At 38.7% G+C, this 23,710-nt stretch overlaps 1 protein-coding gene across 2 annotated transcripts in view; it reads left to right on the forward strand.

Moving 5' to 3' along the window:
- The first annotated feature begins 2,583 nt into the window (after nt 1–2,583).
- sik3 (SIK family kinase 3) overlaps nt 2,584–23,710 on the forward strand; it is a 361,914-nt gene continuing 340,787 nt past the window's right edge. Inside the window, exon 1 of one of the 2 annotated variants that reach the window (XM_059956807.1) lies at nt 2,584–2,878. In XM_059956807.1, coding sequence (XP_059812790.1) covers nt 2,705–2,878 — 174 coding nt within the window. In that variant the 5' untranslated portion in view covers nt 2,584–2,704. The remainder of the gene's footprint in view (nt 2,879–23,710) is intronic. The other variant, XM_059956806.1, reaches the window with a different exon arrangement.

Genomic DNA, 23,710 nt, shown 5'->3' on the forward strand with positions numbered 1-23,710 from the left:
GTATCTTGAACTTGTTCTCATCCCACCTATGATCCTGCTGTGAATACATGAGATTCTGCAGATGCTGGAAATCCAGAGCGACTGGATTATCATAAGATGTTGAGAGGCATTGATCGTGTGGATAGTCAGAGGCTTTTTCCCAGGGCTGAAATGGTTGCCACAAGAGGGCACAGGTTTAAGGTGCTTGGAAGTAGGTACAGAGGAGATGCCAGGGGTAAGTTTTTTACTCAGAGAGTGGTGATGCGTGAAATGGGCTGCCGGCAATGGTGGTGGAGGCAGAAACAATAGGGTCTTTTAAGAGACTCCTGGACAGGTACATGAAGCTTAGAAAAATAGAGGGATATGGGTAAGCCTAGTAATTTCTAAGGTAGGGACATGTTCGGCACAACTTTGTGGGCTGAAGTTCTTGTATTGTGCTGTAGGTTTTCTATGTTTCTAATTCACACAAGCTGCTGGAGGAACTCAGCAGCTCAGGCAGCATTTATGGAAAAGAGCAAAGCGTTGGTGAAAGGCATAATACCTTGATGCTTTACTTCCTTCCATTGATGCTGTCTGACTGTCTGAGTTCTTTCAGCATTTTGTGTGAACCCAATATTCACTGACAACACACACAAAATGCTGGTGGAACACAGCAGACTAGGCAGCGTCAATAGGAAGAAGCACTGTCGACGTCTCGGGCCAAGATCCTTTATTTCTAGGTAATTTTATTCCCTTGTAGCTTCTTTTGTGAGCTATCTTGGTTGAAGTTCCATAACACCATAAGCTATAGGAGTAGATCCATTTTTCCTCTCAACCCTATTCTCCCGCCTTCTCTCAGTAACCTTTGATGCCCTGATTAATCAAGAACCTATCAACCTCTGCTTTAAATGTACTCAATGACTTGGCCTCCACAGCCATCTTTGGCAACAAATCCACAGATTCATCAGACTCTGGCTAAAGAGATTCCTCCTCATCTCCGTTTGAAAGGGACGCTGAGCAATGTTGTTCAGACATACATGACTGATAACATGATTGGTAGGAGTTACAGTTTATGTTCTTTTATAGAAGTGTTTATAATTACGAGCACCATAGATAAAGCATTTTCCCCAGGGAAGGGGAGTCCAAAACTAAGGAGCATAGGTTTAGGGAGAGGAGGAAAGATTTAAAACTGACCTGAGGTGCAACTTTTTCACCCAGAGTGTGGTGAATACATTAAACGAACTTCTGGAGGAAGTGGTTGAGGCAGGCACAACATTATCATTTAAGATGCACTTGGATAGGTGCATAGAGCGGCAGGTCTTACCGGGATATGGGCCGAATGTAGGAATTTGGCACCATGATCAGCCAGGCCTAGGAGCTGGATTGCCCACAAAACTGGAATGGAATCATCACTTCATTCTGAAGGGTTGCTAAGGAAAAGGATACTACCTGCTTTGTTTTTCCTTTGTGGTAGAGATGATACTTCAGTCCATTCATACAGTGCCCAACCAGAAGGGTTAGTCCAGATCAGGCCAGGATCGAGTTATCATCTTGGCTTGTCCTACATCCCCCAAGCCTGTCCACCACGTAATTGTTTCTCATTTCCAAAAGAAATTTTCCAGAAACTCCAGGGATTCTGTTTTAACCTGCTGCTGCCATGTGACAAATAATAGTTATTGTAAATATGCTTTGTGGAATTAGGTAGATCATGGGGTTTGTTCTTGATGTTTGTTGATGCTAATAAGTCAGTATTTATTACTCCTTTCCACTTGCTCAGAGGGCATGAAGAAACAGATTTATATTCTGAAGTTATGCTCAGTGATGGGGGTGGGGGCAGATTTTTTTGCCTGAAAGATGTTAGTGAACCAAGTAATGACGATTCAAAAGCATGGGCATATTCTGGTGCAAACCTGCAATCATTCAGATTTATTCGACAAGTTGTCACAGTGTGATTTAGACCCATTGTGGTTACACTGCTTTAAAAAAACCTTGGGATTTCAAGAGGAAAGCAAGTGAGCAAGGGAAGAAAGTTATTTCATAAAGTCTGCACCTTCTTGTGTTCTGAAAGCTTAAAAGGTCTGGCAGGAAAGGCTGTACTTTTCAGTTAAAGCCCTAAGTTTCTCTTTAAGGTGCCAATGCACTTGCTATGTCCAGCAGTTAGAAACACATCTGCAGATGTTATTTTCAAATGTACTCTTTGGAGAAGCATAGTCATTGTTGCAGGTCGATGACGTTACATCAGATGTCAGTAACATTAACTCGCCATTCTATAAAGATACTGCTTATCTTGCTGAGTATTTGCAGATTTCTAATTTTACTTATTTTCCAGCAACTATAGTATGTGTTTTGCATGTTGTTTTTATTTAGTTTCTCAGAGCTGGTGCAAGATGAGTTATTTTTGTTTTATTTAATATAGCTTTGTCAAGGACATCAGCAAATGATATTTGAATTCGGATCTCTCAGTGATAATCCTGCAAGCAGGCAGCACCAGTTTGAGAACGCACGCAACGCCTTCTCGGAAATAACCTTCAGGACATTCGCCTCATTTGCATTGACGTCAGTGCTCCTGACCGGTCGCTCGGCCAGGAATCACGTGACCGAAACCGGCTATCCTGCGCCGGGCAGAATAAGCGGGGTCGATGAGTGTGAGTGTGCGTGTGTGTGCGCGCGCGCCCGCTCGCCCGAGAAACCCCGCCTTCTCTCCCACTCGGCTCGCGCCCGCCCGCCCGCTGGTGTTTTCGACAAGATGGCGTCCAGCGGTGCAGCGAGGAACGGCAGCCTTCATCAGACCTCGCCGTTACCGCCGCAGCCGCACAAAACTGGGTCGGCCAGAATCAATTGCTACGAGATCGAGAGGACCATCGGCAAGGGCAACTTCGCTGTGGTCAAGCTAGCCACTCACATCGTCACCAAAGCTAAAGTAACGTATCTCTTCCTCTCGGGGTATAATGTGTAACATCGTTATTTCCTTCACCACCGTATCATAGTCACCTTCTTTACGCTGAAGTTATGCTGCCGACTAGGGAAAGATGGCTCTCTGAAATGGGTAAAGCTCCACTGGGGTTGACAGCTGTAGTAGTCTAATCAGGGCAGAAACGTCTTCTTTCCTGTCTCAACTCTTCTCTCCTTTGCTTCCTTCTTTTGTAAAAAAAAGCCGAAAACTTGGATTTTATTACCGATTAGGTTTCCCGTTCGTTCCTCCTGTAGTTGTCGGTGATGTCACTAAAGTCCCTTTATTCAGTGTTCGGCCGGAGGGGGTCAGGCAAGGCCGGGCCGGAGCTGTCAACTCGGCCTGTCTTCAGCTCTATAGCCTGTCCTCCGCCAATGCGATTTTTCCTAACATAAGTTTTTCCCAAAGTTTCCGGGGTCTGTTTGTCGCTCCTGGACCGTACACACTTCTTAAAGTAACTAATTTGCAACACACTACATGAACAATTTGCGCTCAATGTACAGAGATCATTTATTATTTACGTACATTGATCCTGGTTATTGTGGTGGTCTACACAATAATTTGTTTTTTTTTCAAAAGCCGACCTGAGAAAATATCGTTGGTTTAATTGAAAGTGTAGTTACAGTACTTTATTATTTGGAGTGGAAAGCATAAGTGTTTAGCTATTTCTTGTAAATAGTGAAATTATTATCGCCATATATCTATTTCCTGCAATTACTCAGGGTGAGGCATATTATTCATGCAGTGTTTAGTAAAATGAAATTTTTGATTTGCTGGAAACATTTAATGGAGAATCTAGTATCAGAGTTTACAATGGAGAGGTTATCAATTTGTCAATTGATACACCTAAGTGTATTTCCTAAAGGTCAGTTTCAGTTCACTATTTACGACAGAAGCTAGTTTGTAATTTTCATGTGATTTAATAGGTTTCATGTTTCTGTCATACAGAGAAATTTTTATCAGTTGCATTTGCCTTTTCAAAGATACAAATTTGGAAGTGCACATCTGTTTTAGTGCCATCAGTATTTTTATGTGCTGCATTAATTTTTCCTATTAAGGCAGATACGTCTGAAATCAATAGGTAAATATGTACATTATTTACTTAAGCCAATGATAAAGCCTAATTTTATTATCTTAATTTCATTTATCATAATTACTGATGAGTTTTGGATGTTGTAGCTAACTCCAATGTTAGAATATCCTTTAATACATACTGTGTATGGTCAGTGGACTTAATTTACACTTTTCTGTGAGTTAATCTTAGTCAACTATTTTTGATGTGCCCTTTTAAAAAAAAACCCTGCTGTGCTCTGATGACTGACGTATGCTTGTATATTAAGCACCGACATTTGTATTTCTATGCTAGGAATTCTTTGAACAATTGTTGTTGAATATGTTGCCATAGCCCAACTGTACATTTGCAACTTGCTAACCTTCAATACTCTTGTGTTTATTTAAAAAAAGTCTCTGCGTTGTACTGCAGGAAGGAATTCTTGATGTTGTTCACACAATTTTTTTGACATCTGCGGTGAAATTTGTGTTTTTGAATCAAAATTTGGAAAATATAGAAAAAATGAAATATCTATTTGATAGTTTTTATACCTCATAATATTTTAGCCAGGCACCCCAATTTAAATCATAATAGTTGGGAGCAGATATGACATTAGTTGAGACCTGATGAGGGATAGTACTTGTTCCTGAGCCTGATGGTGTGAATACTGAGGCTCCTGTAGCTTCTTCCTGGTGACCACCCAGGATATGCTCTCTTCTTGCTGCTGCCATCAGGAAGAAGGTACAGGAGGAACAGGACTCACACCACCAGGTTCAGGAACAGTTATTACTCTCAATCATCAGGCTCCTGAACCAAAGGGGATAACTTCACTCAACTTCACTTGCCCCATCATTGAAATATTCCCACAACCAGTGGACTCACTTCAAGGACTCTTCATCTCATGTTCTTGATACTTATTGCTTACTTATTTATTATTATTTCTTCTTTTGAATTTGCAGTTTGTTGTCTTCTGCCCTCTTGTTGAACACCCTAGTTGGGTGGTTTTTCATTGATCCTGTTACGGTTATTATGCTATAAATTTATTGAGTATGCCTGCTTGAAAATGAATCTGAGGGTTGTATATGGTAACACATATGTACTTTGATAATAAAATTTACTTTGAACTTTGAATATACTAGATCATATAACATATATTGTTATTTTACTGACTTGCTTAAATAATTGTGCATTTTGATGTAGTGAACTATTAAAAACTTTTATAGCATTGTTACCTTTAGTGCTTGTTTTTTTAAATTTGAAATAGCTTCTGAATTTTTTGACTACAGCTGTTCTGTGACAAAGGGTGCTAAAAATGTCTCTGTACATCCTTGTCCTACATCCTCCAATTTGGTCTTTTTCTTTCCTGTGTTGTACATGACTTTATTATTGAGTGAACAGCATATAACTTGCTGTAGGTTTCTGCCTGTGCTGCTCTGCATGTGGCCGTAACGATGTAAAAACAATAATCCAAAATAAGTCATCTGCTTTGGCTGTGGAGAATCTTATCATTATTTTCAATGTTGTGAATTTATTACATAAATCCTGTGACAGTTCTCATTTTGGCTCTGGAATGTCATTGTATTTTTCTAACATTAGAATAATTCTATATATATATGATACCAAGAAACAATTTTTCCTTTATTTTTGACTTTTTTTCTTTTTTATTTGACTGAGACATTGCCTCCGCCTTGTTTTTCTTTGGTGGGAGGAGCAACGAGGTTGTCTGAGTGACAGTTTGCACACGCTGGAGTCTAGGTGATTCTGTGTCTGGACTCCTTGAAATACTTTTCCTGAATTAAGAAAGTATGTATCCCCACCCCTCCTGACCCTGAGGTGGAGCAGTCCGTTTTATGACGGTGCCAAGAAAGGATTTTATTTTGATTTTTTTTGGAGGTGGGATGAAAGCCAAGGAAACATCGTGGTACTTCTTGGAAGGGATTTTGGTGCACTGTTGATTTTGAATTATGCTGGCAAGGACCTGCCAAGGAAGGTCTGATTGGCACACTTAATGAGACAAGAACACTTGAAAGCAGGTAGGGTAGCGTATGCCAAAAAATTGGCCTGGTGTTATTTCAGAGTTTCTAAATCAATCTGTCATTTTTAATATACTGTATGTGAGTTAATTTTCTGAATATCCTAGAATTAGTATGTAAATTCTTTAATTTGTTTAAATTATTAATAGTACAGCAAGTTTTGAAATGATAACTGTTACTTAATGCTACTGCTATTCATAGTTTTTATGTTTTTTTTTCTGCAAAATTGAATTATCCATAATTTGGTAAAATAACTGAAGTAGACTTCACTGTTCCTGAAAATTGTAGCCTAATATACTTAGTGCAGTTATTGTGAGGACATACTGTTACTCAGTGATCCTTGTAAGTAACAGAAATGTTATAAAGTCAGTTGTCTTTGGGCAAAATTATAGTTCAGTGATGTCTCAAACTATATTTTTGCTTTTAAATGGTCCGTTAGTTAGTAATTACAATCCTGGGTTGTTTTCTAACCAGTACAAAGAGAAATAAATATGTGACCTGAAAGGGTTAGTTTCTTTCATTTTTAGGCAGTGTCTATCAGAGTGCTCTGTTACATTAAGAACTTTAGAAATAGGAGTAATGGACCATTTGGCCTTTTGAGCCCACTCTGCGATTTATGAAAATCATGACTAATCTATCATTTTCCTGAACTCTCCCCATTTACATATTTCCTTTAATATCCATAAATCTATCAGTCTTTGTTTTGAGCTCTTTTGGGGTTAAGAATTCCTGGATTCACAATTCCCTGTGTGAATAAATGTCTTTTATCAGTCTCATCTGGTTTACACATTCTGAGAAGTTACCTCAAGTTAACCAACCCCTTTTGTGAGATCTTATCAAAAGCTGTATGAAAGTCTGAATCCAACACATCCAGTGGTTCTCCCCTTTCCACTCAATTTATCGCAGCTACACAAAATGGCAGTAGGTTATTTAAGCATGATTTTCTTTCATGATTCCAAGTTTTAACTGCTCAATCAAATTATTGTTTTCAACGTCATCTATTATTCAATTTTTCATTATAAAGTTTAGCATTTCCCCTAATGATATTAAGTTGGTATTTCCCTTTTTTTAAATCTACCTTTTGTAAATAATGGGATCACATTTGCAGCCCTTTAATCCATGGAAAAGGTTACAAAATCCAAAAAGTCTTGGCTTTGATAACCAGATAACTGTCTATATAACAGTATCTTTCAAAGTTCATTAAGTCCATAGGATTTATGTTTTTAGTCTCACCAACTTCTCTGGTTTTATTTTTCATTAATACTTCTTCGAATTCCTTGTTTTTGTTAGTCTCCTGTTATTTGGTATTTTGTCAATTTTTTTGGACTCTATAAAGATGCACACAAAGTAGTTGCTTACTTGTCATTTCTTTATTACCGTCATAATTTTTTTCATCTCTGCTTGTAAACAACCCATATTTCATGTTCGAACTTTAGTTTTCACATACTTTATCTTGTACTAGAATAATGTGAAATAAATAATGTATTTCTATTTCATTGACATTATTCTGGACCAAAACTGACGAAAGCAAGCTTTGCACTAATTTTGCAGATTTCAGTTGAGGCAGTAATAACAACAACCTACACTGTTCTCATAAATTTAAAAATCTCTGCTGTTGGTACTTAAGTCCTTAATTATGATCTATGCCATTGTTATAACCTCTTTTTCATTTTGTCAGAAATGCATATCATTTGGAACCAGCTTTCTTACCTCTGTGTGTTTCCAGGGAAACAATTGCAGTTCCTGCATCATTACTGATCTGATTCTGACATCACTCTCTGCAGTTGTGCACATAGGTAGAGCATGTGCTTGTGATTTTTTTTTTGTTAAGGGCGAACGAGAATAATAAGTAGACAAGAATGAGGATAAACACTGCAACAGTATTGATAAATAGAGGAGTTACCCATTGCACAGGCAAAGACTGCAGCCCAGTCTCAGTCTATCATGTGTGAGGATATTATGTAATTTAAAATAAGCTTAAATTTCTTATTTCTAATGTTTAAAATCCACTGAAATTTTATCATAATTAGGCATCTGAACATCTCATGATATTTCTCATTGTATAATTTTTATCTTTAAGCTTCTCAGTTATGGATAATGTGAAAATGAAAACATAAAACTATGTGTAACTAACTCTTTACAAAGAATGCAAGAAGTCTTAACGCTAGTAGAATAATGGTATTAAATTTGTGTGTACTGATCAGGCCTAGCTTGTTTACTATACTGTATGTCATACCTTCCACTGAGATGCTGCTACACATTCAAATTGTACAGTCTTGTGTCCAACTTCAGCTGGTTTACTTTCAGCACAGAAGCTGAGAAAACAAATTATCCATTTTACTGTGCCTACATGTTTCAAGTCTTAACTTGCTCACTCTTGTTTCTGTGTAATCCAAGTTTGGTAATTTGAACTACAGTATGTTATGTTGTTCAACCTCTTCCTCCCACATCGATTCTATTATTGTCATTGGCCCAGTAACATTTAGCTCCATCCCTTATGTTCTCTGCTACCAAATCCACACTTTTATCACCTGCATCTGGTCACCAGCCTCATGAAGTTATGAATCATTTTGACCATCACTACCTACATCCTCAGTTATGTGTCCATTACTGTGTTGTCAATGTACTGTTTTCCCAAAACCATGTCAATATGTTAAAGTCTCTCTATAACTATACCCACCCTTCCCGGTGACATTATTATGTCTCCGCATTTAATCTTGTGCTTTTCCAAAACCAAATCACATCTTGTTTTCTGTTGTAGTTTTGCAGCCTTTTCTTCCTTTCAGACTGCTAATCTCTCTGGCCTACCAGTTCCGCAAACCTTGCTTTTGGGCCATCTAAAATCTTTCCCTGTGATTGATCTTTTGATTGAGATTATGAGAAATAATGTGAACAATATAATTAATTCAGGATTTTGGTTGTCCTCCAAATGTGGAGCATGCATTCCACTGGGTCAGTAAAGATTGTTTAGATTTAACTAATTTTTTGACAACCTATTGCTGTTTTTACTAATTGGATTATCATGGTTTGTAAATCACGGTGGAATTTATAATTATGAGATGCCATAATGTTACAATAGGTTTTTCAGTTGTAGTAAAAGCCTCCCTTTCTGGTAAAGATTATATTTTGCTCCCTGTATAAACAATGAAAATGTTTTGCACTGAGGACAAATAAGTACACAAGCTTGCAAAACTGCATAAACAGTTAGCAGTTTTTGGATTGTTCTCTTTTCACAAGGTGTCATATCATCTCATTTTTACTTACTGAGTAATAATCTGATCATGCAAACCTTTTCTCAGCACTTTAGTTGGCTTTATGGACTGGATGACATTGATGCTATTGGAATGGATGATGAATGATATGGATACTTCAGATGCATCTGCACCTTTCTCCCACTCCCTTTTTTCATATAATGTGTGCACAGTTGCTATAGGACTTGAATTAGTGTGCAGTTTATGAGCTTACTTGAATAATTAGTGTTAGAATGTATTAATCTTAGAGCCATGTAAATATTCTCAGCTCCTCTCTAGTAGCTTGATATGTGACAATGAAGACTTGTTAAAATCATTAAGTATTTTGGGTTGCTTGTAAGTAACTTTTGTGCACTACATATTACTAGATGCTATTAGATCATTGAATTTGAATGCAGCATTTAATGTTATTTTTCAGGTTATCACATCAAAAAATCGTTTCTATAAGAGAGACATTTGAACACAGGTGTACACAAGTCATTGTAAGATTCTTTTTTATCTTGTTCAGTCTTAAGTTTATATTATTTAGGTGGCAGTCCTCAACTAGTGTAACACACCACAAAGAACTAAAATAGACCAGATAATGTATAAGAAATGATATGTAATTAATGAAAAACATATTTTTCATGTTTATGGTTGTGTATTGTAGCTTTTTGAGCTATGTCTGTGGTCAGAGGTGTACAGTCAAAATAAAAGTAGCTAATTCAAAATTATTCAATTGGATTTTGATGTCAAAACCCTATCTCTTTCTTTCCATGAGGAAGCAATGCGTAATCTGTCATCAGATCCTTCTGATAATGTTAACTGTTTTCAATTTAAGCTATAAACAGTTTTACATCACAGTAGAGGAAAGAAAATCATTGTAAATTTATCATCAGCAAATATAGTATGAGATACTGATTTTATAGTCAATGAGTACTTGATAGTTTTCATACTAAAACTGAAATTGTTTTACACTGATGATCTTGGGAATGTAACTTGGATTTGAAAACCTAATCAATTCGCAACTAATGTGAGGATCTTCCAGGTACTATGACAATTCACTTAGTTTTAGTGTTGGATCTGTTATAACTCTGGAATTGGGCTGCTGTGTTGGAGTGAAGTCTACCCTCTTAACACTGTTGTTGTGGTTGGAATGCCTCCTCAAACTTCTTTTGCCTTTTTTTCCAACATTGCTGGATCAGTATTCTGAAATTTCCCATCTGAATTAGAGATGACTGTAAATACTATGTTCATGCCCAATAAAGAAATGTATTAATGTATTTTGCTATTTTTTTGCTTACTTCAGAATTGGACTTTTATTTTGTACTGTCCCTAAACCTGAGGCTAGTACTGGTTCAGATTTCTAATTCTCCATGCTAGAATTTTTTTTAAAATTCTAATTCCAGGAAAGTTAAAATGCAGGTTAGTGTGATTTCTAAGAAAGTAAAAGATGGACCAAAATCTAGCGGCCCCTGCTGAGAACTGGTGTCTTCAACAGTTCCAATGATGTTTGCCTCATTATACTCATCTGTAGCCATTTATGATGTAAAATTGACCTTGTTTGCTGTTCCCAGGGAAGTGTTGAGGTTTTGAAACTTTCATCAGAGCAGAAAACTATGAAGGTTCAAACAATGAAACACAAGGACAGAATGAGACTGCTCTGTCATATGTAACGATTTCAGCTGAATGCTCAGGAAGTCAGAATTAATCCAACCACTTTTCGTCATCTTGTCCTGTAGAATGTGCTTTAAATGTTCATTCACCATTTCCCTCAAAGATATGTTCCACTTGAATAGAGCTGATTTCTTAATGTTTTTGCTGCTTTGGTGAAAGTCATCTTTTGAATCTGGTGGCACCATATCAGTGGTGGGCTTAGTCTTTCTTTGCTTTAATGAATTTAAAATTTTGATCTATCCATTTCAGATCTCTGTTTTAGATAATAAACCCTTGTAACTATCATTCCCTACCTCTGTTAATCTGGTTAATTCATTCTGTTTCTTACAACTATGCTGTCTTTTTTATAATAGACACCTTAGAGCTACACAGTATTTTTCTCATTATTATCTCGGGTATTGATATGCATTGTCAACATAACAGAAAATAATTACTATACATCTTACTGATGTTTCTCAGTTACTGAAATATATGGACCCTGCTGAGGAAGAATTTTATCCTCTTTTATATATTAGATATGCAAAATTTCAGAAGATGACTTCGTTGGAACTGAACTTGAAAAGTAGAATTCAGTCATTAGTTGCATCATTAGTATAGAGTTGAAAATCTATCCATCTATCCAAGTTTTTTTCCAAGAGCATGTTTTACTTATTAGCTGTGTTATGTAGATTTCTGCTCATAAATTTTAAAAGAACTATGCTTTTGAAAAAGAATCTAGTGCTTTTCTGGCATATGACATATAAACTCTTCTCGTGCTTCCAGCCGGATACAGGTATCAATTATAACCAACATTTTGATGCCAAACTCTGTCATCTTCATCAGGGATCATCCTCGTTGGATCAGGAATCATGTGTTTGTCATTGAAACATTGGTTATAATTGATACCTGTACTTGGCTGGAAGCACAAAAAGAGTTTATCCAACTCTGCTTTTGTTCATTCTTTTCTAATGTAATACTCTGGCTGTCCAGTAACCCGCCTTAACAACTACCATCCAGTGGCACTGACCTCAACAATAGTGAAGTGCTTTGAGCAGGTGGTTATAGATCACTTTAAACCCCTGTTACGAACCCCGTAACTGGGTCACTTACCAGCAAAGATAGAGAGGTCCGTTGAAGTCTGATGGTACTATTTTTAACAGTATTTATTGATAAAGGGGCACAAAAGTAAGATCAATGCAAACATACAGATAATAAACGTCGTCAATACTAAATCTAAAAGCGCGGGTATAATAATAATAAGAAATAGCTCTATCGTTGTCTAGGGGATAATATATTGTCCGATGGAAATATAAAAGTCACTGTTAGTTCATTCAAGCTGCAGCGTTTTGGGTTTGAGAGAGAGACGGGTTAAACTTGCCCAGTTCTTTTATGATGCCAATCCTTTGAGTCTTTTGGGAGTTGGTTTTCCCGTTGTTAGCTAAAAGCCAGTCTCCCATGGTAAAAGCCACCAGTTCTGGGGCAAATGAAACCGAATGCACGTGGCCTCCTCCCTACCGGCTTCCGCTATTACGGGATCGCTAGCGTTTCTTCTGGTGCATCTGAGGGGCTGTTCCCACAGACCCTCTTTTATCCTGACTCACAGGGTCTCAGATGTCAATCAGGTTGGGGTGAGGCAATCCCTCCCTCAACCAGCCCACTTTGCCTAAGGGCTTCCACGTAGCACAGTATTGCAATACACAAGTTCGTCTCCAAGAGACAATGGCCGTTTCCCATAGCTTTATATCGCCGGGGGGGGGGGGGGGGGGGGAACAAGACATTCCGCACGTCTCTGTCTCATTTCCTGGGTCTCCTGACCCAAATCAATAGTGATCTTGTGATTCTCCACAAAGGAGGGGGCTACCCCGCACCCTTCGGCCCCTCAGAGCTGTGGTACATGCATAACACCCCATCTTCCTGCTACATTGGACCCTTCCCAGTTCGTTTATCACTCAAATCGGCCCACTGATGATGCCATAGCCCCTACACTTCACCCTATCCCACTTGGATTTCAGCTCGGAATTTAATAGGATCATCCGTCGGAAGCTGGTGGGTAAATTGTCCTTGTTGGGTCTCAACATTTCTCTCTGTAACTGGATCTTGGATTCTCGACAGAAAGATCGCTGTCTGTCTGTGTTGACAGAAACCTCTCTAGCTCCATCACGTTGAGCACCAGTGCTCCCCAGGACTGTGTGCTCAGCCCATGCCGCTAACGTATGACTGCATTGCTAGATCCAGTTCAAACTGAATCATCAAGTTTGCTGATGACACAACAGTGGTTGGCCTCATGAATAACTTTGACATGAGAGTGTACAGAGAGAAGGTAGAGCAGCTGGTAGATTGATGTGTGCACAGCAACTTGAGTCTCAACATGGATGAGACCAAAGTGGTGAAGGTGCTGGCTGACCTCTACTCACTGCATGTACACGTGGAGAGAGTTAAGATTACCAAGTTTCTGGGAGTGCAGTAATGGACGATCTCACCCGGTCCCTCAACACAGCTTCTTTGGTCAAGAAAGCACAGCAGCGTCTCCACTTCCTGAGGAGGTGGAGGTGAGTGAAGCTCCACTCCCCCATTCTAATCAATTTTTACAGGAGCACCGTCGAGAGTGTCCTGACCAGCTGCATCATGGTCTGGTACGGGAATTGCAAGGTATCTGACTGCAAGTCCCTACAAAGGATTGCGGTGACTGTTGAGAGGATCACATTGGGCAGTCTCTCTTCCACACATTAGAGATATTTATCAGGAGTGCTGTGTAAGCAGGGCCCTAAGCATTGGCAATGATTTCTCCCATCCGTCCCACAGTCTCTTTGACCCCAGGCAGGCAGGAGGTACCATAGCATTAGGACAAGAATTGTTAGGATGGAAACAGCTTCTTCCCCTGGGCCATCAGACTACAGAACCTCCTGCCACCACACAGGTCTCATCATGTATGAAGCGACAGTAGTGTTATACTGTTTACTTTTTAACTTGTATCGTGTATGCAACTTATTATTAATTTATTGTGGTAATATTACTTTATGTGTTATGTCTGTGAGTTATACATATTGTTATGCACCTTGATCCAGAAGATTGTTGTTTCATTCAGCAGTATACAGGTTATGAATGAATGATAATAAACTAAATTTGAGCTTATTTGACAGTACACATGAGAAAAAACAAGTCCATTCCAGTTATCACATGTCTATTTCTATGTACTTCCAGTAGGAGTCACTGGACACCTTGACTGCATTTTGTCATCTCTTTAGCCCAGATACATAGCAGACATTTAATTTCCAATATTACTCCCATTGAGGAAAGGTTAGCTTTTCCTCGTCTATGGACAGGATTTTGTGTCCACCATTTCAGTGTTGGTTAATCACATGGTCAGCACCTACCAAAATTGTCCTTTTTCCTCATTAAGTTTGCACAATTTCACTGCTGTTCCATTTTCCCTCAATGGCTTTAAAACCTGTTAGGAGATATTAAATTCCTCCTCCACTAGTACTTTTGGAATTGCAAACCAAAGTTTTTGATTTTTATCTGTATAACTTGTTCAATTCATCTGTGTTCTGGCATGTTCTCTTGTTTATGTGGGTTGAAATGGCAGCTTAAGACTTCCAAAATACTGGATGAAAGTGCTAAGAATATGTAGAGGCCTGAGTAACTCTAATGCTTTTAAAAAATATTTCACTAAATCAAGTTTTCATTTTTAAATTTTAGTATAATTTTAGGAGATTAAAATTTGTGGTGTAAGTAGCCTGAAAATTATTGAAATGGTAGTTGAAGCTAAGTGCAAAATATTTTCAGAAACAATTGTAAAAGGGTATGAAAAAGTAATTTAAGAATTTGTTGACATTAAGTCGATTTTCAGAGTAAAAATATAACTGATGCTAAATAGGGGACCTATTCTTAAATGAAATATTGAGTATTTTCATATTAATTTGTATGCTGTAAATAGTGGCTAATGAGTTTAGTTAACCTTTTAAATAAATATAAAAAACATCTTGAATCTCATGAGGATTTGGGTTATTGTAGCTGAGTAGAGACCTTTAGAAATTTGGCTATTTTTGTAGCTGAATAGGCACCTTCAATTCCTTCTGTAACAAAGAAACAGGAAAAGTATCTCTCAAATAGTGCACACATGAATTGGCCTGCTTCCTTTAAGTTAGGACCTTCTTTCCTGTGTATGGCCCATATTGTTTCTTTGCAGCATATGCACAGTCACTTATGGCAGTGCTCTGCATAATATTGATATAACTGTGTGAATAACATTCTTTGTACATAAGATCCAAAGTTTACGGTTTCTGGAAATGTTCTGCACAGTTTAGTTTCTAGACCTGAAGGTTTTGTATTTCACAAGCATGATGTACAGAAAGAAAACCTGTACGTAGACTTGGGTGGTTTGATAATATTTGAGAACCTGACAGTGAAAGGGATTGAAGACTTGCTGATAGTTGGAAAGAGCAGCTATCAACAAGTATTCCAGTATTAAAGGCAGTGTGAAGATTGTAGGATTACACTTGATAACTTTAATATCATAAGTAATGATTTTAGGAAGCATGATAATTGTTGGCTACTCATCCTGGAGAGCTGCGCATGATGAAGTTGAATGTGAGAGGTTACAAGCTGAAGAATGGTCCTCATTGGTACAAATGTGTGAGAGGACTTGCAGGGAATTATGGAGAGTAAGAGGATGTGGATGAAACATTTTTTGCAGGTAGCACTGAGCTGAGATAAAGCAATCTTTAAACTCTGCGCTTGGTGTAGGAAAGCAGAATAGGGGTGAAGATGGAAGAAAGTAATCAGATGTTGGTTTTAATAGGCTCCTGAATAAAGCAGTGTATCAATTCCTAAACAACAAGTGTTTTTGAATTATGTATTCTAGTCCTTAAAGCAATAAATATAATTAAACTATTGTGACTGTGGTTTACTTCAGATGTGATGGTAGCACTTCAATTCAGGTACTAAGATTGTAACACCTGATTCTACAGTGCAAAATCTCATAATAGAACTAGTTTGATACTTATTGGTTTTGTTTAGTAATAAGTTTCAGGTTATGTCTTTTCCTACATAATTAATTGACAGTATTATATATTAATGTGCACTATTTGAAGCTAATTTATGACAGCAGTCTTGGAGAAGGAAGCAATTAATTATACAGTACACCTCACTCACTAATGATATTGGTATTTGGGGACTGTCCTGAGGGAGAGCTGGAGAGTTAGAGGTGTCATTTTGGAATGAGAAGTTAATGAGGTTGCTTCTTTGCTCCTATGTGAAGAGGAGGTTTTCGTGAGGCACTTAACTAACCTTTAACTAGTCCTATCTCCCTTAACTAATACAATCAAGATTTGAAATATTACACACTATTTGAGAGTGTTTTCTTTTTTCCTTGACAACTGTTGTGAGTTTTTAATTTTGCATCCATACCATCGATCTTGCACATGCATAATGTTGATCAGAAGTGCTGGTCACTGTAGTTGCTAAGACGTCTTCAACTGGAGATTACTACTGAAAGCTATTCTCTTCCTGAAGGAAAAGTAACTCACTTTTTGCCACTTGTTGATGGTGTGACATAAGTTGCTATGTGAGTAGAGAAAATAGACACAGAATTTCATATACAATGACAATTTATTGTTATGAGCAACTTCATACATTTTGTGTATGTGAATTTAATGGTAGTAAAATATAGAATTTGGCAGTATGATAAGGAAGGTTCCACTGAAACTAGCAATTCTGCAAAAGTCACGATGAAATTGATTGTAGTGAAAAGTTGAATCTCCTCTGAAATATATGCTCTTGGGGAAGACATAAAGAAGTTACAAGGATGTTGCCAGGACTGGAAAAATATAATTAGTGAAAAATTGGTTAGGCTATAGTTATTTTCTTTGTGACAGAACTTGCCTTACATGACATTAGAATAAAAAATTATTAAGCAGGATGAGAAATGTGAAAATGCTTAATATGAAAATGTGAAAATACAGTTGAGGTGAGAGAGAAACTAAAACCACACTATACTGTATATATGGGATTTGGAGCTCTGATCCTTTGTGTTTACACAGTATTCGGATGTGTGCATTGTCCTTAATATTCATTGACTTACTAACTGCAGATTCACATACCCTTGAGGCCTGCTCATGACTCCATATCAAATTTATTTTGGAGACACCAAACAAAAAAACAGTAATGTATTTGAGATTGCTCCAGAATGTGGTTTGGTGTAAGACCAGCACTGGGGTTTGTGTGTTGGCTGGCTGAAATACTTCAAAGTTCAAAGTACAGTTGGCCCTCCTTATCCGCGAATTCCGCATGCGTGAATTCAACCAACCGTGAATCGTGAAAACCCGGAAGTGCTCTTCCGGCACTTGTTCGAGCATGTATAGACTTTTTTTCTTGTCATTGTTCCCTAAACAATATGCAGTATAACAACCATTTTACAGAGCATTTACATTGTATTAGGTATTATAAATAATGTAGAGATGATTTAAAGTATACGGGAGGATGTGCGTGGGTTATCGTGGATCGAGATAGAAAAAAATCTCTTACTAAGTAAGTTGGAACAGGTACATCTAGTATTATTTAGAGTCAGTTAGTCAAACGTTTGTCTTAGTATATAGTATGAATTTTATGTTTCTATGCGTATAAAACACTTAAGAACGTATGTTTCAGTGCTGGGCTCAGGAACGGAAGTTCTCGGGACTCGGGACAGACCACTTTCGAGTGCGCTCTCCACCGTGCCAAGTTGATGTGGAGGATCAAAACCCCAAAACCCAATAATTAAACCACTGTGTTGCTTAGTAATAATTGTAGCTTTCATCGGGGCAAAGCCTTTCTCACTTTATTCTTTAAAATTGTTCCAATCATTGACCGACGTAGCCTAACGCTTTTCCAATGACAAATGGAGTTTCACCTCTTTCCAAACGCTTTATTATTTCCACTTTATTTTCAATCGTGATTACTTTAGCGAACAGAAACACTGCAGATTCAGATCTCAGCCACCAGGTCCTAATGTCCACCGCACTGAAACAGGTTAAATAAGGTTTGGGGTTCCGCTGGGTCCGAAGGTCCACCGCATTGAGACAGGTTGAATAAGGGACTTGAGCATCTGCGAATTTTGGTATCCGCGAGGGGTCCCGGAACCAATCCCCCGCGGATAAGGAGGGCCGACTGTATGTACATATACTATGTGCAACCTTGAGATTTGTCTCCTCACAGGCAGTCGCAAAACAAAGAAACCCAATAGAACCAATTTAAATAAAAGAAGACCCAATATGCAAGGAAAAAGAACAAATTATGCAAACAGTAAAATTAAGCAAATAACTTTCAGAACTAAAGTTCACAAAAGTGAGTTCATAGCCACGAAGCTAGTCACGGAAAACTGGGGAGCACAGCAGCACTGAAACCAGGGGGAACCAACAGCACCTGAACCAGGGGAGACCAACAGCAGCACCAGAACCAGGGGAGACTAACGACACCAGAAGTAGGACCGAACAACAACACCAGAACTTTAGAAGGCCATGATGAGCACAGGAACCAGGGAGACCAACAACAGCACCACCAACATGCAAGACCAACAGCACCAGAACCTGGGAAGGCAAAGAGCAGCACCACAACCAGAGGAGACCAATATCACTAGAACCTGGGAGAACAACAGCAGCACCGAAGCAGGGAAGACTGACGGCACTGGAAACATAGGGGAGGAACAGCAGCGGAACCAGTGGAGACCAACAGCAGCTGATTCAGGGGAGATCAACAGAACCTGAACCAGTGGTGACCAACAGCATCTGAACCAGGGGAGACCAACAGTTAACAGAACCAGGAGATTTTTGTTTTGCACAGGAGGTCAATGTCCTTATTCCTTGAAAAAAAGAGTATTCGGTGTAGTTGAAGTATAGTAACTCCATGCGTCATGAAATGCTAGCTAAAAGTAATTATTTACTTTTCACACAAATTTTCATGAGATGAATTTTACTGTGTCTGAAATTGTTGGATAGTGATGTGTAAAGTGTAAATATCCTTTCCTTGAATAGCCATAACATGGGGTTGCTTGTCAACTACGTGTGGTGGCTAATATTTGTGACCGTGCATAAGAATCATGAAAAGATATTTATAAGTTTTAAAATGGCAAAAGCTTTATGTAGTTTGGAAAACTGTTGTGCATTGCCATTATGATATTACAGTGGTATAGCGGTTAGCGCAAATGCTTTATAGTGCCAACATTCACTTATCAGGGTTTGATTCCTGCTGCTGTCTGTAAGGAGTTTGTATGTTCTCCCTGTGACTGTGTGAGTAAATTGTTCTGTTTCTATTAGCAGACTATCTCTGCTTCTTACCTGCCTACAAAATTACTTGTGGAGCTTAGTGGTATCTTAATTAAACTATGAAAAATGCTAGTCATAATTGGAGAGGATAAATTTGCAAATAAATCTGGGAGGAAAATGAGATAGAGAAAATATTAGTTAATGAAGAAGAGGGAAAATAGACATTAAATTTTACATTGTTAAGAAATACAACAACAAAGAATCAAAGAATAGTTATTATAGTTGATATTGGAGAAGTTAATTGGTGTCTATCAGTAAGCCTGGATTAGAAGTCTTTTATGCGAGTGTCCTCAAATAGCTCTGAAATAGTCTCCTTGTGCAAGAACAGCCAACAACCATTTCATAATATTATTAAATGAATTTTTATGACTTGTATGGCAGTCAGATTATGTTTTCAAAAAGCAGTTTTTGCGTTGCTGCCTTTAAAACTGTGAAGTTGTTGTCACAATAATATATGCTAATAGATCATAACTAATAGATAATAAGTAATTTTTCTTTAATGTTATATCTGTAATTTTGAGTCTTTTTTTCCCCTAGTTTTATATTACAGCTTTTGTTTTTAAATACTTTATTGTCAGCATCTGCTTTCCAAGATGCATGTGCCACATACCCACTACTCTGTGGGTAACACTTCAAAAATAAAATTGTAATTATATTTATGAATTTTGTATTTATCACTAGGTGAGATGGTCTGTTTGTAGTACCATTATCCATTGTTCTCCAAGGTGAAAAGTAAGATCACAACTTCCTCAACTTTTTTTTATAATTTGTATTGGGATGACGATTATCCTCTATTCTTGCAGTTGCCTGAAACCCTTCCTAAGCATTGGCCAAACATTTGCACAGTATTCCATTGTGGCCTCACTAATGATCTACACAAGGTTAAAATAACGCAGTAACTAAGTAAACTGGATATTAAAGTAATGACAATGGCAGCTGGTGGATGTTATTTCGCAATTCAAACTTCAGAAATATAAACGGTGAGTAACAATTGCTATAGTGCATGTTTGCACTATTGAAACTTGTAGTCAAATGGCTAAAATCTTGATGACTTTAAAAATAATCAGCCATGACTATTCTAAAACATCAAGTGTATTTTCCACATTGTATGCTTGCATGGACAGATGCATGAGATAAAGAAAGAAATAGTTAATTTACTCTAGACCTAATGATTAAAGTCCTATTAAGGTTAGCTCTGATTTGGGGTTGCAGTATTGTTTGAAGTAGTATGGTCACAGCTTCTGACTTTCACTATCTTAAAAATATGGTAACACAATATTTGTTACTGGCTTTAATGCAAACACAAATGTTTTAAAATTCATGTTCTACAGCAATTTTTATATAGAATTATTGTATTAACATTTCACAGCAGCCTTAAAATGTATGCATTCAATAACCTCCATTATATTGCTGATAGTGTAAATCTCATTTGTTCTTTTAGCTTAACAGATTTTTGATGTACAGGTAGTCCCCGAGTTACGAACGCCTAACTTACGAACATCTCGTACTTACGAACCAAGGAAGGAGAACACCGTCCGCCATTTTAAGTCGGATCGCGAAACCGTCCGCCATTTTAAGTTGTTGCCGTTGACTCTGTGTTGAGTGTGTAACTTTGTATTTGGCTTAAATTTTTCTTAGCAAAGTTCACCCTGGACCCTCCCCCACCCCCCCACTTTTCCGGTTGGCTGGTGGCACAGTGAGATCAGCGCTGGGCTCAAGAACGGAGGTTCCTGAGTTCGATCCAATGACAGACTGCTCCCAAGTGCGCTCTCCATCTGTGCCAGGTTGATGTTGAGCTCACAACTCGACCTCGTTTAAAAAAAACACAACACTGCCACCTCCAGTTTAAATTCCCACGCGGTATATTGAGGAGGATCAAATACCCAAACCCAGCACAGCCCCCACTTGTCCTATTTAACCTGTCTCAGTGCAGTGGTCCTTAGGACCTAGTGGAGCTTGGGACCCACCGCCCGCGGTGTTTCTGTTCCGTTGACAGGAAGCGATCACAATTGAAAATAAAGTGGAAGTAATAAAGCGTTTGGAAAGAGGTGAAACGTCATCGGTCATTGGAAAAGCATTGGGCTACAGTCGGTCAACAATTGGACCAATTTTAAAGGATAAAGTGAGAATAATGGAACATGTGAAAGGCCCTGCCCCGATGAAAGTTACAATTATTGCTAAGCAATGCAGTGGTTTAATTATTGGAATACATACATTTCTTAAGTGTTTTATATGCATATAGGTAAAATATATAATATATACTAAGACAAACGTTTGACTAACTGACACTAAATAATACCGGTTGTACTTTTTCCGACTTACGTGCAAATCCGACTTAAAGACGGACTCAGGAATGGAACTCGTTCGTAACCCGGGGACTGCCTGTATTGTTAACAATAGAAACGAGAGGGGATAAAACTATTGGTTTCTAATTTAACCATATAACAATTACAGCATGGAAACAGGCCACCTCGGCCCTTCTAGTCCATGCCGAACACTTACTCTCACCTAGTCCCACCGACCTGCACTCAGCCCATAACCATCCATTCCTTTCCTGTCCATATACCTATCCAATTTTACCTTAAATGACAATATCGAACCTGCCTCTACCACTTCTACTGGAAGCTTGTTCCACACAGCTACCACTCTCTGAGTAAAGAAATTCCCCTTTGTGTTACCCCTATACTTTTGCCCCCTAACTCTCAACTCATGTCCTCTTATTTGAATCTCCCCTACTCTCAATGGCGCGTGGCCTAGTGGGCAAGGCATCAGACTAGTAACCTGAAGGTCACTGGTTTGAGCCTCAGCTGAGGCAGCGTGTTTGTGTCCTTGAGCAAGGCATTTAACAACACATTGCTCTGCAACATCACCGGTGCCAAGCTGCATGGGTCCTAATGCCCTTCCCTTGGACAACATCGGGGATGTAGAGAGGGGAAGGCCTGCAGCTTGGGCAGCTGCTGGTCTCCCTTACAACCCTGCCCAGGCCTGCGCCCTGGAAACTCCAGGTGCAGATCCATGGTCTCTCAAGACTGACGGATGCCACACACACTCTCAATGGAAAAGGCCTGTCCATGTCAACTCTATCTATCCCCCTCATAATTTTAAATACCTCTGTCAAGTTCCCCCTCAACCTTCTACACTCCAAAGAATAAAGACCTAACTTGTTCAACCTTTCTCTGTAACTTAGGTGCTGAAACCCAGGTAACATTCTAGTAAATCTCCTCTGTACTCTCTCTATTTTGTTGACATCTTTCCTATAATTTGGTGACCAGAACTGTACACAATACTCCAAATTTGGCCTCACCAAATTATCTATACTCGGCTGCAAATACAAGAATAAAAAAATGTTATTAGTATGGTATCCACAATAACTTAGTGATATTTGATTCACATTAGTTGGAAGAATATAAATTCTAACGCACTTGTTTATCTTGAAGTTATTTTTTAATGTTTTCCCATTGTCTTGATTGTATGTTCTTAGGTATAGAGGTTTATAATTTCTCAAGGGATATGGCTGTGGTTGGACGGTTATCATCTTCTCCCCAGGATCTACAGGGCACTGATGTAAGATGAGATGGGAGAGGTTTGAAAAAGACGACACAGAGGGTAGTGAGTATATGGAATGAGCTGTTGGAGGAAGTGGTTGAGCCAGGTACAATTGCAACAGTTAGAAGACATTTGGGTCAGTGTTTGGAAGGTTATGACGCAGGGGTGGGGGGGGGATGATGTGACCAGCATGGGGTACTTGGGCTGAAGGAGCTGTTTCCATGCTACCCAATTTCCCTCAGGATCAATAAAATATGTCTGTCTGTCTGTCTATATTACTCAGTTTCTGACCTTTTCTCAAAGCTACTTTAACTACTAGCGGTAGAATTACTTCCTGTAGAACTGGATATCCCAACACACTAGATTGCTGTTATACTAAAATAAGGAATGCCTACTGTTCCATGCCTTGACTACATTGGCTAAAGAGCAAAGCTCCAGAGATGAGGACAGCAAAGAGGTGGTCACGGGAGGCAGAGGAGCAGCTACGGGATTGCTTCGAGTCAGTGGACTAGGCCGAGTTCAAAGACTCATCTGTGGATCTGAATGAATCCAACAACTTTATTAAAACAGTCGCAGACGAGTGTGTGCCCACAAAATCATTGGGGAGAGTCCTCACCAACCAGAAGCCCTGGCTGAACCATGAGAACTGCAGTCTGCTGATGGTCAGATCCGAGGCATTCAAGACTGGTGACCACAAAAGTTACAAAAGGTACAGGTACGATCTCCGGAAAGGCATCTCACTGGCGAACTGGCAATTCCGGACCAAACTTGAATCAATGAAGGATACTCAACAGTTGTGGCAGGGCTTGAATACTATCACCTTCTATAAAGTTAAATCAAGCGACATAGCATGCAGGGCTTTGCTTCCAGATGAGCTCAATGACTTCTATGTTCGTTTTGATTATCAAAATGTGGAGGGACCTTCACAAGCTCCCACAGCCCCCAATGATCTTGTGATTTCAGTTTCTGAGGCCAATGTGTGAGCA

Source organism: Hypanus sabinus, chromosome X2, assembly GCF_030144855.1.
Source record: "Hypanus sabinus isolate sHypSab1 chromosome X2, sHypSab1.hap1, whole genome shotgun sequence".
NCBI lineage: Eukaryota > Metazoa > Chordata > Chondrichthyes > Myliobatiformes > Dasyatidae > Hypanus > Hypanus sabinus.